Source organism: Salvelinus namaycush, chromosome 3 (assembly GCF_016432855.1).
Source record: "Salvelinus namaycush isolate Seneca chromosome 3, SaNama_1.0, whole genome shotgun sequence".
Lineage (NCBI taxonomy): Eukaryota > Metazoa > Chordata > Actinopteri > Salmoniformes > Salmonidae > Salvelinus > Salvelinus namaycush.
Window position 1 is genome coordinate 52,621,524 of NC_052309.1, and position 18,086 is coordinate 52,639,609.

An 18,086-nucleotide genomic window follows, 5' to 3' on the forward strand; every position below is an offset into this window, starting at 1 on the left:
CCTTTATCAGACTGTAATATTAGTCATACTGACTAGCAGTCATTTAGTATAACTACTCTTACTGCCATCTTTGTAAAGGCTGTTTGTTTTATTGATTAGTTTGTGTGTGTGTGTGTGTGTGTGTGTGTGTGTGTGTGTGTGTGTGTGTGTGTGTGTGTGTGTGTGTGTGTGTGTGTGTGTGTGTGTGTGTGTGTGTGTGTGTGTGTGTGTGTGTGTGTGTGTGTGTGTGTGTGTGTTTGTCACAAGATATCATAGACATTTACAATACTAACAATAATGTACAAACAGTACTTCCAGAATTCACAATCTCATCTTTTAATCGACATTAATTATAAAAGCTTTGGGCGACTTTTACATTGATGTTTTCATTTTGTAACTGTACAAAGCAATCTGCTTATTATTTATTTCCCTGTCAGACCTACTGCCCAATAAATTATGTATATATTGTATTTAAATAAATTCAGTTTACATGTGGATAAATGTCTGTGTTGATTGTGCAAAGGTGATGTCATCGTGTGTAGTAGCACAGTAGCCAATAGGATTCGCTCTATATTCGCTTAGGTCCCTGTGAGCGCGAGCAGATGAGGTGAATTCGCAGCTGTGCCTCATTTCTGTGTCACTTTACGCCACGCATGGGGGATAAATCGTGTAATGCATCGCAAACTCGGCCAAAATCAATGAATGCGAAAGAAAAACCGGCTTGGAAAACACACATGGATACCAGTAGCGATAACTGTAAGTAACGGTCCTATTTCTACCATAATGGCGTGCAATGAATAGCGAAAACTAGTATTGGTAACTATTGAAGGAAAGTTTGGACATATCTCTATCCCTATCTCCCTGTTACTGACATGATATATTAGTCTGATTTAGGCTGTGTCATATCGCAGTAATGTAAAGTCGGTGCATTGATGCTGTGTGAGTTGAACACGGATTAATTCATCTAGTTTCAGCGGGGTGATGCAATATGATGCTAACAGAGTCCCTGTGGGAAGCTGAGCTGGAGTATGTGATGTGGAAGCGCGCCTTGTTGGCTTGCCTCTGCATCATCTCTGCGCATAGCAATACACTGTATTTTGTGGTGGAGGGAGAAATGAATTATTTATTTCCTAAATATTTCCTAAATGTATTTTTAGCAGAGCACTATAAGAATGTTTTTAATGACTAGAAAATAAAATCAATTGAAGTTTCAAAAGCCTACACATAATAATACAACATTATTATCTCCATGTAGATACAAAGGTATTACTTCTTGATCTAGTTTGAATATCATTTGAATAGAAAAAGGTAAGACCTAGTTAGTAGAAAACAGTTGTATTTTTTTTCTGTGTTATTATGAATGCTGTGCACCTCTCCCCCTACTCTGCATCTTTGTCATGGACCTTGACCTTTATCAGTGTTTCCTAGTTTTTCCCTTCCTCTCACTACCTCCTGTCCTCTGTGCTCTGCTAGTCGAAGGCCTAGTTGAAGGCCAGGCCGCTGGGATTACTATTTATGACTGGAGTGAAAACTAACTACTTTACTCTGCATCCAGGAAGGCAGTCCGTCTTGTGCCCCAACAAACACCAGGAAAGAACACTCATTACCATGCATGCTGTTTGTTTCTAGCCACTGTGTGTGTGTGTGTGTGTGTGTGTGTGTGTGTGTGTGTGTGTGTGTGTGTGTGTGTGTGTGTGTGTGTGTGTGTGTGTGTGTGTGTGTGTGTGTGTGTGTGTGTGTGTGTGTGTTTGAGAGAGCGCATGCATGCGAGCATGCCTGTGCGTGTGTGTGTTTACATGCACAGCTGAATGGAAATTATTTTAATTTCTCTCCCTCTTAATAACTCATTCACAAAATAGGCAGCCATAGCACAAAGACACACATTGCTCAGTGACCTACAGTACATGTTGCATATCTAATGTGCTTTGCAATGGTATGTTCTAGCTACAGTACATTCCCTGTACTGTCTTTGCACATTTGTGTTTGGCCCACATTCTGTTCCCACAGGGTCGTTCCACCTCAAAAAGCACAAGAAAGAGGATTTCGACATCCACGTCTCAGATTGTGCTGAAATTGTTTAAAACATTATTTTGTTGAAATATAACTTGAACTCTGAGAAATTAAGCTAATTGATTGCACCCAAATTGGCTATTTTAATTTATAGGATTCATATAATATTCAATAAATATAGTACCAAACATCCGATTTGGACCAAACTTCTTCCTACCATTGAATAAGACATGAGGAATCCAATTAAATGGAAAAAAAGCCACCCACAGGCCCCCCACACCAAATCCCACCCCAACAACCAGTATATAGTATCAGTTCTCTATGTCTGACAAGTAGTATGGAGCTGTGGCTTGGAGTATTGCTTTTTCATACTATATAATGTATTCCCTGTGAATCTCGTGATGTCCTCCATGAAAGCAATTCAGTTTTTTCTTCTCTTAGAAAAAACTGTGTCCAGGAAACGGCCCGTGTGTTGTGTGTGGTTTATTCCTTTAAAAAAGGTCTGGATTAGTTAGACCATTCCTGGTGAAGAAGCAAACCATTAGGCTACAGCAGTTCTAATGGTTTCAATGTTATGTTCTCTAATGGTCTTCTATGGTAAAAGACTCAAACACACACTGTAGTATTTTGCAATGGTAATAAAGTTGGGTTTAATGGTAAATGTCACTAATCACACTACATATAGAGATGTTTTCTCATATTTTTATTGAAAAATGTATGACTGCCATGGAATGGCTTATAATTGTATTATTTTATTAGGGTTTTCACAATATTTTGGTCACTAGCCCATTTCGCCATCCACGTTTTGGGATTGTAGGAAAAGTCTTCATATGACCATTGCACCATAGAGATAGCCCTCGCAGAGAGATGCAATTATTCAAGGAGAGTTGGGTGGAAGCATTAGGTTGCTAAGAGAAGTACAAATTGAATTGCTTTCATGGAGGACTGGCTTGATTTGTGAAGATGACCACACAATTCATTTTCATTATTGGTTGTCTACCCAAAATACAAAAAAAAAAATATTGTGATTCATTTATAAATAATAATAAACACAAGAGACCAGCAAACTTTAAAAAGGGCAAAACCTGGTACTTTAACATGGTTTAACAGGAAATAAGGCAAGCAACTTTGAATGACAAATTTCTCTGAAAAGGGAAAGAAAACATCACCAGATTCACAGGGAATACAGATGCCATATCTTCATTTGATCATTCTGTTGTTGCAGGAATTTTCCTGCACAGCGGGAAATGCAAACTTGTACTGTATTTGAGGTTCAAAAAGGCTTCTAAAGTTTGTAATTTCTACTGTAAAATGTCAGACTTGATTTGCAAAAAATGGCCATTCATTATAATCTACATAATAAATCACATTTCCTGTTGCTGCAGGATTCTTTTTCTGCTGTAGCAAACTGGCTCAGATTACGATCCTACATCTGTACATTCAGGCCCGGCTCCAGGATGACATGCCTGATGGGACATTTAAAATATAACTAGAGCCCTAATAAAACAAGGTTCAAACGTACAAACGTATCTGAAATGTAGCCGTACACATCAACAACCGTTGTTTTATATAATAACACAAGAAAGACATGCGCCCCACTAACACATACTGTACAAGTGTATCCGAAATGGCCTCCTGAGTGGTGCAGCGGTCTAAGGCATTGCATCGCAGTGCTTGAGGCGTTACTACAGACCCGGGTTCGAACCCTGGCTGTGTCGCAGCGACCGGGAGACCCATGAGGCGGCGCACAATTGGCCCAACGTCGTCCGGGTTAGGGGAGGGTTTGGCCGGTCGGGATGTCCTCGTCCCATCGCTCTCTAGTTACTCCTGTGGCGGGCCGGGCGCATCTACGCTGACATACCATACTGCCAGTTTTACGGTGTTCCTAATGTTTGGTATACTCAGTGTATATATACTGTATTCTAGAAATTATTCATACCTCTTAAATTATTCCACATTTTGTTGTCTTACAGACTGAATTCAAAACGGATTAAATATATATTTAATACCCCATAATACCCCAGAATGACAAAGTGAAAACATGTTTTTAGATTTTTTAAAAAATGTATTGAAAATGAAATCCAGAAATATCTCATTTACATAAGTATTCACACCCCTGAGTCAATACATGTTAGAATCACCTTAGGCAGTGATTACAGCTGTGAGTCTTTCTGGGTAAGTTTCTAAGAGCTTTGCAAACCTGGATTGTACAATATTTTTAAATGATTTAAGCTCTGTCAAATTGGTTGCTGGTCATTGCTAGACAACCATTTTCAAGTCTTGCCATATGTCGTCTTGGTAAACAACTCCAGTGTATACTTGGCCTTGTGTTTGATGTTATTGAAGCAGACTGAACCAGGTTTTTGCCTGTGCTTAGCTCTGTTCTGTTTATTTGTATCCTAAAAAACTCCCTAGTCCTTTCCGATGACAAGCATAACCATAACATGATGCAGCCACCACCATGCCTGAAAATATGAAGAGTGGTACTCAGTGATGTGTTGTGTTGTATTTTACCCAAACATAATGCTTTGTATTCAGGACATAAAGTTAATTTTATTTTCCACATTTTTTGCTGTTTTACTTTAGTGCCTTATTGCAAACAGGATGCACGTTTTCAAATATTTTTATTCTGTACAAGCTTCCTTCTTTTCACTGTCATTTAGGTTAGTATTGTGATGTAACTACAATGTTGTTGATCCATCCTCAGTTTTCTCTTATCACAGCCATTAAACTCTGACTGTTTTAAAGTCACCATTGGCCTCATGGTGAAATTCCTGAGCGGTTTCCTTCCTTTCTGCAAACTGAGTTAGGAAGGACACCTGTATCTTTGTAGTGACTGGTTGTATTGATACACCGTCCAAAGTGTGATTATTAACTTCACCATCCTTAAAGGGATATTCAATATCTGCAATAGGTGCCCTTTGTGAGGCATTGGAAAACATCCCTGGTCTTTGTGGTTGAATCTGTGTTTGAAATTCACTGCGCGACTGAGGGATCTTACAGATAATTGTATGTATGAGGTACAGAGATGAGGTAGTCATTCACAAATCATGTTAAACACTATTGTTGCACACAGAGTGAGTCCATGCAACATTGTTACTTGTTAAGCACATGTTTACTCCTGAACTAATATAGGCTTTTTTATTAATTTGTAAACATTTCTCAAAACATAATTCCACTTTGACATTATCTCAATTGAACCCATGTAAAATTCAGGCTGTAACACAACAAAATGTGGAAAAAGTTAAGGGGTGTGGATACCTTCTGAAGGTACTGTACCTACTGCTGTACTCATCTTTTCTATTCATATACTGTCTATACACACCATGCTATATAACTACTGCTGTACTCACCTTTTTTATTCATATACTGTCCATACACACCATGCTATATAACTACTGCTGTACTCACCTTTTCTATTCATATACTGTCCATACTGTCTATACACACCATGCTATATAACTACTGCTGTACTCACATTTTCTATTCATATACTGTCCATACACACCACCTAAATACATAGATATTTATATTCCTGACTCTGACATTGCTCGTTCTGATATTTCTTAATTCCTTTCTTTGAATGATTTGAGATACGTGTGTATTGTTAGTTGTTACCACACTGTTGGAGCTAGAAACATAAGCATTTCGTTACACCTGTGATAACATCTGTAAAATATGTGTACGTGATCAATGATATTGTTTTTGATTTGATTTGAACTTGCTCTGAGCTCAAAGGCTTATTGTTCCTCTTTGGAAGACCTTTTGAGAGGTCCAGTCATTAACATATGGAAAACATTAATAACAAAACAATCACTCCCACACTCTAAAAAAAAAAGTTCCTGGAGTATCCGTTAGGGGTCCTTAAAATTGAAACTGTGGGGGAACCCTATAAGTTCTTCGAAGAACCTGTCACGATTTTGGAAATGAGCGGACCAAGGCGCAGTGTGAATTGAGTTCCACATCTTTAATACAAAGTGAAACTAGAAACAAAATAACAAAACTTACAAAGACCGTGACGACGTAGTGCTCAAACACACTAACACAAACAATATCCCACAAACACAGGTGGGAAAATGCTACCTAAATATGATCCCCAATTAGAGGCAACGATTACCAGCTGCCTCTAATTGGGAACCAGACCAAAACACCAACATAGACATTTTTAAATAGAACACCCCCTCGTCACGCCCTGACCTACTACACCATAGAGAAACAAGGGTTCTCTATGGTCAGGGCGTGACAGTACCCCCCCCCCTCCCCCAAAGGTGCGGACTCCGGGCGCAAAACCTGAAACCAAATGGGAGGGTTAGGGGGGGTGACTAGTGTCGGTGGCGGCTCCGGTGCGGGTCGTAGCCCCCCCAGACCCCGGATCCGACCATGGCACCGGGCTGAATGACGTGCCAGGACTGGGCATCGGCGCAGAGAAGGGCTCCGGCCCTGGAGCTGGGTTGGACGCCGTGCCTTGACTGGGCATCGGCGCAGAGGAAGGCTCCAGCCATGAAGCTGGGTTGAACACCGCGCCCTGACTGGGCACCAGCGCAGAAGAAGGCTCCGGCCATGGAGCAGGACTGGACGCCGTGCCTGGACTGGACATCGGCGCAGAGGAAGACTCCCGCCCTGGAACAGGACTGGACGCCTTGCCTGGAAGATCCGGACTATTGACGTCGCTGTAGGTTCCGGACTGTGGACCGTCGCGGGAGGTTCCGGACAGTAGACCGTCACGGGAGGTTCCGGACTGAAACGTCGCCGGGAGGTTCCGGACTGTGAAACGTCGCCGGGAGGTTCCGGACTGTGAAACGTCGCCGGGAGGTTCCGGACTGTGAAACGTCGCCGGGAGGTTCCGGACTGTGAAACGTCGCCGGGAGGTTCCGGACTGTGAAACGTCGCCGGGAGGTTCCGGACTGTGAAACGTCGCCGGAAGCTCTGGACTGGGAACCGTCGCCGGAAGCTCTGGACTGGGAACCGTCGCCGGAAGCTCTGGACTGGGAACCGGCACAGGTGGCACCGGACTGGTGACACGCACTTCAGGGAGAGTGCGGGGAGGAGGCACAGGACGTACCGGACTGGGGAGATGCACTGGAGGCCTGATGCGTGGAGCCGGCACAGGTGGCACCGAACTGGTGACACGCACTTCAGGGCGAGTGCACGGAGGAGGCATAGGACGTACCGGACTGGGGAGACGCACTGGATACCTGGTGCGTGGATCCGGCACAGGACTGGTGACACGCACTTCAGGGCTAGTGCGGGAAGCTGGCACAGGACGTACCGGACTGGGAAGGCGCACTGGAGGCCAGATGCGTGAAACCGGTGCAAATGGCACCGGACCGGTGTCACGCTCTTCAGCACGCCTGTACGGCATCATTCTCATTGCTACCACCTCTATCCGGAATCTTTCATCAAATTCCTCCTCCGACTCCCAAACAGACTCTGGCACTCTCCGCTGCTTGACCGCCAGCTCCATGTGCCCCCTCCCCCCAAAAATCTTGGGGTTTCTGTGGCCGTGGTCCCCGGCGTCGTCGCTGTCCTTCCATACTCCTTGGCGACTCCCGCCAAGGAAGGGTCTCGTGTCCTCTCATGTCCTCCCAAGTCCAAAACTTCCTTACCTCATTTTCATGCTGCTTGGTCCTTTGTTGTTGGGATATTCTGTCATGAAATGAGCGGACCAAGGCGCAGCGTGAATTGAGTTCCACATCTTTAATACAAAGTGAAACTAGAAACAAAATAACAAAACTTACAAAGACCGTGACGACGTAGTGCTCAAACACACTAACACAAAAAATATCCCACAAACACAGGTGGGAAAATGCTACCTAAATATGATCCCCATTTAGAGGCAACGATTACCAGCTGCCTGTAATTGGGAACCAAACCAAAACACCAACATAGAAATGTTAAAATAGAACACCCCCTCGTCACGCCCTGACCTACTACACCATAGAGAAACAAGGGCTCTCTATGGTCAGGGTGTGACAGAACCCTTTCAATGGATCCTCAAATAACTTTTTGAAGAAACTTTTGGGGTTCATTTTTTTAGCTACCCCCCTATTATTATTATTATCATTATTAATAATAATAATAATACGCATGACAATAACAAACTAACACAATATTTTAGTTCTCAGTGTTTATTATGATTTTAGTGGCAAAGCTGAATAAAAAAAATCTAAATATGAGGTAAACTCCCAGCAGAGACCCACATCCAATGGGTATATCCTCTGGTGTGTTGATGTTAATGTGTTGATGTTCTCCTTATCCACAGCCAGAATGATTTTGCAGTGCATGGTGATCGTACAGGTTTCCTGTTATATTCATCAGTGTAGGGAGGGTGAAGTCAGTGAATCCAAAAAAAGAGTAATTATACAGATGATTTACAAAACATGTACACGACAGAATTCATACCTTGGTTTTTGTGGTGAATGCGAATGAAAAAAAGGTATACCTTGTCCATAATGTAGAGGCCTATGGGATATTCATTGAAGAGGTAAGGGAGGATGGTAAATGTGATCAGCATAACATAACGTACCAATAGCAATTGACATGCCTCCTCGTCTGTATACCTGCAGACACAAAAGTGAACAGTTCAGTCATCTCCACCTAATACAGCTAGCCTTCAACATATTCTTATAGCCTGCAGTACATATTCTTACCTCTTTGTTGATTGATATCCATTGAATTGCGTCCATTTTCTGTTTTTAGAAAGATTTGCACACGTATGAAAAGATAGATGATGTCATCATAAAACAATATCAATTTAGATCACACAAGGGACAAACCGCACCTTAAATGTAGATCTTTACATTTTTCAGTTAAGTGCCTGCACCTGCTGTCCTTTCAAATCCAAATGTTTCAGTTAGGTTTTTTAGAGTGCACCATAAGTCCCATTAGAATAAATATGTGATTCATGTTCTCCTTGTCCAAATAAAAGAAGCTTAACTCAAAAGGTCTCCACCTATGCACTGAGCGCTGAGAGAAGTTCACACTCACTTGGGACACATCAATACATATGTATGTAAAAACACATCAAAGTTGGAGTGGAGTCGAATTGAACTCAGAGGTAAAAGTGGACAAGGGATGTCTCACAGGATGAGGGCTTTGGATAAACAGTATAGTGCTTGTTGATTTAGGAATGTATACAGAGTGTGATCTACTGCAGAATGTTACCGTATAGAATTCTGTGGGGCATGAAAAGGTATTTCCTTCTGAATCTTACCATGACAGTCTGTGTAACTGGGGCCCTGTTTTTTTTCTTCTTCTCCTGAACACGTTACCCGACTTGGAAAAACTGGGTCCTACTTATATAATATACACCAAAAGCCACTGCACATGGTAGGTCAATTCTGATAGAGTTGTACATATTTTCAGGTACAGTAATTTGGTGGTTATCGTCGAGGATTCATCGAGTGTGTCTGGATTAAGACCCCTCTCACAGCTGTGCACATGGCACACTCCTATAAATACCCTGGGCCACAAAGACAAAGCCCCCAGTCTTCTGCTGCTCATAAGGCCTGACAACCTAACACTGTCTGTCTCACACACTGGAATGCCTGCTGAGACCAGCCTGACCAACAGCTCTCTCTCTCACATAGAGACAGGGTGAAATCATATGCTATTATGGAGATATGAATAGAGATGTAAGAGCCGAAGTGGTCTTTGTCCGAGAGTGGCCCCCAATGCATGAAGGAGGACTCTGTATCTGCTGACCCCAGGGTCAAGGCCCCTAGCAGGGGAGGCTCAGATACTTTGACTGGGCTGGGGGTTTTATCATGGTCATAGATGGGAGTTTGCTGAACTGAGACCTCATTTTCATGACTTGTCCCTCCTCTAACCTCTGAGCGTGTCACGGATAGCCAAGCAGGTCGTAGAATAACGATAAGAGACGTAGAGAGAGCTGCTCAAGCACGCACATCCCTAAGAGGTTTGGAGACATTTTATGAATGATTTGAATTCCCTCCTCAAATCTCACAAAGCGCCCCAGGAAGCCCATTACACAACCATCCTCACTGTTCACTTCTCAAGTATGTTGGTTATACTGTGTAATGTGTGTGTGTGCAGCATATTCTAGACTTCACAATATTCCTCCATCTCAGTGGAGCTGTTGGGGGTGTCGTTCTGCAAATGTACAAATATAACTCCCGTGACTGCATGATTGAGGTCTCATGACTGGGTCTTTAGCTGAGGAGTCTATCCACTCACAAACACACACACACACACACTCTTGTATCTCTTCCATTCTTCGGCAGTATGGTCTAAAAAGGGTTTTGTGAGGAATAGGGGGGGGTGAATACTAAGGGAATCATTCTCTCTTGGGGTCAGTGTAGCAGGAGCAGGACAGGCTGTGCCTCCGGACAGATGAGGTCCAGTAGTTTATATCATGGCTGTGCTGCTGATAAATAGGTCTGTCCTCTGCAGAGCATTGTCACAAACTTCCTGTTGATGTGCAGTAAACCGCTTTGTGTTGAAATAATGGGAGAGCAGCATCCTGAGTCTAAATAGAGACATTCACAAAAACAACTGAGATGGTAAAAATAGTTGATGCTATGGTGTGTTATTCTTGCAATGTGGTGGTGGCGTCTTGACAATGAGGATGCGGCCAAAGTAAACATTTTTTGTCGACTTCCCGAAGACTCAAAGTCAGTCACACTGACCAGTTGTTGTAATGGAGCATAGACCACCTCTGGGAGATGGATGTTCTCAGGAAATATCTCTTATCTCCTGAACGTGTCTTATAATTCTTCACTTCTGTTCTCATTGCCTTTTAATCTTCTGAGGACTGCCCTGGTGTCATTACTATGTAATGACACATGTTGCCAATGTCATCCTACAACGCTGTCCTGTTCTTCCCCTCCCTCTGAGTGCTGTGGCCTCTTTGTCTGTCTGAGATCTGTGATTGACCCAGTCCAACTTGTTGTTGTTGTCAACTTTGAATTACATCCTCTCTCCCATGAGGGCCATGTGGCCTCCATGTGACCGGGCTCTGGTTGCACAAAGGCCCTCTCTGTGGATCCCTCCGCGGTCCTCACTGAGTGTGATGAACAGCAAGCCTCCTTCCCGCAACAGCTGATGTGCATCTTCAGAGGGAGTCTGTCCTGTCCTTGGTTGTGTACTGTAGGGAGGACAGGGCAGGTCAAACCAGACCACATAGCTCTCTTTCCTCTCAGCTCTCTCACATAGCTCGCTCTTCTCCTAGACTGGAGACCATCGTTGTGTGCAGATATATCTCACTAAGCTTTGGTCTGGAGGGCACATTACTGGACAGCGATATAGGAGACATACAGCAATGTGATATCATTAAGACTCACAGACAGAGATAGAATCAGCTGATCTTTTGTGCGATGCAAAGGTAAAAGAAGGTGATGGGATGAAGGCGATGATGAAGTGCATTTTGGATGTTGTAAGGGACGAGCGTATAGGAATAGGAAGCAAAAGCGTTGATAGAAGCTGCTTCATCAGCCTAGACGGGAAATCTCAGCTGCAGGACATAAGGTGTCCACATCACCAACAAACTATCATGGTCCAAACACACCAAGACAGTTGTGAAGAGGGCATGATAACACATTTTCCCCCTCGGAAGACTGAAAAGATTTGGCATGGGTCCCCAGATCCTCAAAAAGTTCTACAGCTGCACCATCGAGAGCATCCTGACTGATTGCATCACCGCCTGGTATGGCAACTGCTCGGCATCTGACAGTAAGGCGCTACATAGGGTAGTGCCTACGACCCAGTACATCACTGGGGCCAAGCTTCCTGACATCCAGGACCTATATACTAGGCAGTGTCAGAGGAAGGCCCAAAAAATTGTCAGAGACTCCAGCCACCCTAGTCATAGACTGTTCTCTCTGCTACCGAACAGCAAGCGGTACCGGAGCGCCAAGTCTAAGACCAAAAGGCTCCTTAACAGCTCTCCTCTTCCAAAAGTATATATAAAAAAAGTATGTGGACACCCCTTCAAATTAGTGCATTTGGCTATTTCAGACACTCCCATTGCTGACAGGTGTATATAATCGAGCACACAAACATGCTATCTCCATAGACAAACATTGGCAGTAGATTTGTCTTACTGAAGGCTCAGTGACTTTCAACGTGGCACCGTCATAGGTTGCCACCTTTTCAACAAGTCTATTCGTCAAATTTATGCCCTGCTAGAGCTGCCCCGGGCAACTGTAAGTGCTGTTATTGTCACACCCTGATCTGTTTCACCTGTCTTTGTGATTGTCTCCACCCCCCTCCAGGTGTTGCCCATCTTCCCCATTATTCCCTGTGTATTTATACCGGTGTTCTCTGTTTGTCTGTTGCCAGTTTGTCTTGTTTGTCAAGTCAACCAGCCTTTTTTTGTATCAGTGCCTGCTTTTCCCCAGTCTCTCTTTTCTTGTCTTCCTGGTTTTGACCTTTGCCTGTCCTGACCCTGAGCCCACCCACCTGACCACTCTGCATGCCCCTGACCCTAAGCCTACCTGCCATCCTGTACCTCTGCCCCTGTTGTAAACATTGTTACTTCGACACAGTCTGCATCTGGGTTTTACCTTTATCCTGATAGTTATTGTGAAGTGGAAATGTCTAGGAGCAACAACGGCTCAGCCACGAAGTGGTAGGCAACACAAGCTCACAGAACGGGACCGCCGAGTGCTGAAGCGTTTAGCGTGTAAAAACCGTCTGTCCTCGGTTGCAACATTCCCTACCAAACTGCCTCTGTTCATCGGGTGCTTAAAGAAATGGCTTTCAATGGCATGCGCAATGCCAAGCGTCGGCTGGAGTGGTGTAAATCTCGCCACCATTGGACTCTAGAGAAGTTTAAACGTGTTCTCTGGAATTATGAATCATGCTTCATCATCTGGCAGTCCGATGGACGAATCTGGGTTTGGCAGATGCCAGGTGAACGCTACCTGCCCGAATGCATAGTGCCAACTGTAAAGTTTGGTGGCGGAGGAATAATTGTCTGGGGCTATTTTTCATGGTTTGGGCCAGGCCCCTTAGTTCCAGTGAAGGGTAATCTTAACGCTACAGCATACAGTGACATTCTAGACGATGCTGTGCTTCCAACTTTTTGGCAACAGTTTGGGGAAGGCCCTTTCCTGTTTCAGCATGACAATGCCCCCGTGCACAAAGCGAGGTCCATACAGAAATGGTTTGTCGAGATCGGTGTGGAAGAACTTGACTGGCCTGCACCTCAACTCCAACGAATACCTTTGGGATCAATTGGAACACCGACTGCGAGCCAGCTATAATCGCCCAATATCAGTGCCTGACCTCACTACTGCTCTTGTGGCTGAATGGGAGCAAGTCCCCTCCCAGAAGAGTGGAGGCTGTTATAGCAGCAAAGGGGGGACCAACTCCATATTAATGCCCATGATTTTGGAATGAGATGTTCAGGGAGCATGTGTCCACATACTTTTGGTCATGAAGTGTATATATAAACTACTGTTCAAAAGTTTGGGGTCACTTAGAAATGTCCTTGTTTTTGAAAGAAAAGCACATTTTTGTCCATTAAAATAACATCAAAATGATCAGAAATACAGTGTAGACATTGTTAATGTTGTAAATTACTATTGTAGCTGGAAACGACTGATTTTTAATGGAATATCTACATAGGCGTACAGAGGCCCATTATCAGCAACCATCACTCCTGTGTTCCAATGGCACGTTGTGTTAGCTAATCCAAGTCTATCATTTTAAAAGGCTAAGTGATCATTAGAAAACACTTTTGCAATTATGTTAGCACAGCAGAAAATAAATAAAACTGTCCTTCTTTAAACTAGTTGAGTATCTGGAGCATCAGCATTTGTGGGTTCGATTACAGGCTCAAAATGTCCAGAAACAAATAACTTTCTTTTGAAACTCGTCAGTCTATTCTTGTTCTGAGAAAGGAAGGCTATTCCATGCGAGAAATTGCCACGAAACTGGTACGACGCTGTGTACTACTCCCTTCACAGACTGGCACAAACTGTCTCGAACCAGAAGAGAAAGAGGAGTGGGAGGCCCCGGTGCACAACGGAGCAAGAGGACAAGTATATTAGAGTGTCTAGTTTGAGAAACAGATGCCTCAACAGAAGTCCTCAACTGGCAGCTTCATTAAATAGTACCCGCAAAACACCAGTCTCAACGTCAACAGTGAAGAGGCGACTCCGGGATGCTGGCCATCTAGGCAGAGTTCCTCTGTCCAGTGTCTGTGTTCTTCAGGAGGAGTAGCGTCCAAACAAAGTGATTTGCCTTGATGTTATCCAATGCCATTTTCAGTTCATGGAGAGAGATGTGGTCTCCCAGCAAGCCGTCTTCCTCAGTTGAGAGAAAAGGAGTTCTTATATCTTTAAAATTGACTCAATCTGGCTTGGTGTGGATTTACAATGAGAGATGTACAATTCTTTCAACTGGAGAATCTTTGGTTGATTAATTTGGGTTCTGATAGTAATTCACAAGATTCAGATTCAATAGTTGCAATATCCACTAATTGATCATTACTACGAAGCTTGTTATCCAGTAGACGACTGGGTCAATTACCATGGAAGTAATGGTTGGGTCTAACTCGATGGATGTCAAATTCTGCTCTCTGTCTATCAATAGATTTTGTTCTGTCTTGACTTTGAAGAGAGTAGTCGCTTCCTGTTCTGAAAAAAGTTTTTGTTGAAAATGCTCTAATGTCGCTAATAACTTTTGCAATTCTTATATCTTCTTTAATTGTGGTTTATTCAGCCCAGATGCAAACAAATGTCACGCCCTGACCTTAGTTATCTATGTTTTCTTTATTATTTTGGTTAGGTCAGGGTGTGACTAGGGTGGGTATGCTAGTTTTGTTTTGTCTAGGGTTTTTGTATATCTAGGGGTTTTGTAGGTCTAGGTATATATATGTCTATGGTGGCCTGATATGGTTCCCAATCAGAGGCAGCTGTTTATCGTTGTCTCTGATTGGGGACCATATTTAAATAGCCATTTTCCCTTGGGTATTTGTGGGTTCTTGTCTATGTGTAGTAGAGGTCGACCGATTATGATTTTTCAATGCCAATACCGACCAAAAAAAAGCCGATGCCGATTAATCGGCCGATTTTTAAAATGTATTTGTAATAATGACAATTACAACAATACTGAATGAACACTTATTTTAACTTAATATAATACATCAATAAAATCAATTTAGCCTCAAATAAATAATGAAACATGTTCAATTTGGTTTAAATAATGCAAAAACAAAGTGTTGGAGAAGAAAGTAAAAGTACAATATGTGCCATGTAAGAAAGCTAACGTTTAAGTTCCTTGCTCAGAACATGAGAACATATGGAAGCTGGTGGTTCCTTTTAACATAAGTCTTCAATTTTCCCAGGTAAGAAGTTTTAGGTTACAGGAATTATAGGACTATTTCTCTCTATACGATTTGTATTTCATATACCTTTGACTATTGGATGTTCTTATAGGCACTTTAGTATTGCCAGTGTAACAGTATAGCTTCCGTCCCTCTCCTCGCCCCTAACTGGGCTCGAACCAGGAAGACATCGACAACAGCCACCCTCGAAGCAGCGTTACCCATGCAGAGCAAGGGGAACAACTACTCCAAGTCTCAGAGCGAGTGACGTTTGAAACGCTATTAGCGCGCACCCCGCTAACTAGCTAGCCATTTCACATCGGTTACACCAGTGTCACGGCCGTCAAAGGGAGGAAACCAAGGCGCAGCGTGGGATGCGTACATTCTTTTTTATTTCAAAGAACGAACATTAAACAAAATAACAAAATAACAAACGAACCGTGAAGCTATACAAAAATGAGTGCTGACAGGCAGCTACACATAGACAACTACCCACAAATACAGGTGGGAAAAGGCAACCTAAGTATGGTTCTCAATCAGAGACAACGATAGACAGCTGCCTCTGATTGAGAACCACACCCGGCCAAACACACAGAAATCCAAAATCATAGAAAAAGGAACATAGAATGCCCACCCAAATCACACCCTGACCAAACCAAAATAGAGACATAAAAAGCTCTCTACGGTCAGGGCGTGACAACCAGCCTAATCTCGGGAGTTGATAGGCTTGAATTCATAAACAGCAGAGCTGCTGGCAAAACGCACGAAAGTGCTGTTTGAATGAAGCCTGCTGGTGCCTACCATCGCTCAGTCAGACTGCTCTATCAAATCATAGACTTAATTATAACATAATAACACACAGAAATACGAGCCTTAGGTCATTAATATGGTCGAATCCGGAAACTATCATCTCAAACAAAACATTTATTCTTTCAGTGACATACGGAACCGTTACGTATTTTATCTAACAGGTGGCATCCATAAGTCTAAATATTGCTGTTACATTGCACAACCTTCAATGTTATGTCATAATTACCTAAAATTCTGGCAAATTAGTTCGCAATGAGCCAGGCGGCCCAAACTGTTGCATATACCCTGACTCTGCGTGCAATGAACGCAAGAGAAGTGACACAATTTCACCTGGTTAATATTGCTAACCGGGATTTCTTTTAGCTAAATATGCAGGTTTAAAAATATATACTTCTGTGTATTGATTTTAAGAAAGGCATTGATGTTTATGGTTAGGTACACGTTGGAGCAACAACAGTCCTTTTTCGCGAATGCGCACTGCATCGATTATATGCAACGCAGGACACGCTAGATAAACTAGTAATATCATCAACCATGTGTAGTTATAACTAGTGATTATGATTGATTGATTGATTGATTGTTTTTTATAAGATAAGTTTAATGCTAGCTAGCAACTTACCTTGGCTTCTTACTGCATTCGCGTAACAGGCGGGCTCCTGGTGGTTAGAGCGTTGGACTAGTTAACGTTGGACTAGTTAACCGTAAGGTTGCAAGATTGAATCCCTGAGCTGACAAGGTAAACATTTGTCATTCTGCCCCTGAACAAGACAGTTAACCCACCGTTCCTAGGCCGTCATTGAAAATTTAAAAATATATATATATTTTTTTTAAACGGCTAAATCGGCATCCAAAATTACCGATTTCCGATTGTTATGAAAACTTGAAATCGGCCCTAATTAATCGGCCATTCCGATTAATCGGTCGACCTCTAATGTGTAGTTGCCTGTTCAGCACTCATTTGTATAGCTTCACGGTTCGTTTTGTTATTTTGTTAGTTTTTGTTCAGTGTTCATTCTTATTAATAAAGAAGAATGTACGCATACCACGCTGCGCCTTGGTCTCCACCTTTTGACGGCCATGACAACAAAGTTTCATTGTTTTTAATAAACTCTTAAATGGCGTAATCTGACCCGTGCGATGCGGTGTTAATCAGCGGCATCGGACCCAGCTTCTCCTGCCCGAACACTTCATAGAAAACATTGCTCATGAAGGAAGTGACTAGCACATTGAATCTACGGGAATGATTTTCGAGTGATTCCGTTTTCTCTTTTAGGAGTTTGTGTTATTCCTTCCAACTTAGCTTGTGCTGTTTCCAGGTCATGGAGTCGCACCTCTGTCACATTGGCTGTCTTCTCCAGACTTTCCACTTTGGTTGAATAGGTATCCACTTTAGCATGATTCATTCACCGGTTTTATTTGTAAATCGAGGGCAGAGGTAATCTCCTCACGAACAATCTCAAGAATAGTAGCGGCCAGCTCTTTCTGTTGTCTGGTGTTGAGAACCTCCATGTTCCCACAGTTGAATTGTGGATGGATAAATTCTAGCTGCTGGAGCTATTGTCACAATGAATGTCCCACACCTTAATAGGATGTTAAGTATTGACAAGTTTTAAGAAATACGTTTGTTAATTCATAGTAATTTGCAAAAGAAAGCCACGAGAAAGCCACGCGTTTCAATGCATGCCACCAGAACCACAACTCACCGGACTGCATTGTCCCCGTTTCTTCAAGAGCATTGTCATTGTCATTGTTTAATTTTGGCCCTTGTCTGGACAATGGTGTATTGTTAGGGTGCGGAAAAGCTGAGTGTAAGGGGCTTGAATGAAGGCTCAGGATAACCTCCCCTCTCTGTGTTTGTGACCTATCCAGTGTAGGATGTAACTTTGTTGAATTACTGGAGACATTACGGTTGTCACTACCTCTTGGCGCTGTCTACTTTGGCTCTGTTGGATTAGCACAAAGATCTTTGGTAAGTACTTGTAGATATAAGAGGCTG

General features: G+C 42.9%; 1 protein-coding gene across 3 annotated transcripts in view; it reads left to right on the forward strand.

The window, feature by feature from the left end:
• Nucleotides 1–586: 586 nt before the first annotated feature.
• The window catches only part of LOC120032410 (actin filament-associated protein 1-like 1), a 36,103-nt gene continuing 18,603 nt past the window's right edge, over nucleotides 587–18,086 (forward strand). Inside the window, exon 1 of one of the 3 annotated variants that reach the window (XM_038978501.1) lies at nucleotides 587–735. In XM_038978501.1, the coding sequence (XP_038834429.1) occupies nucleotides 633–735 (103 nt within the window). In that variant the 5' untranslated portion in view covers nucleotides 587–632. The remainder of the gene's footprint in view (nucleotides 736–18,086) is intronic. The other 2 variants (XM_038978493.1, XM_038978510.1) reach the window with 2 other exon arrangements.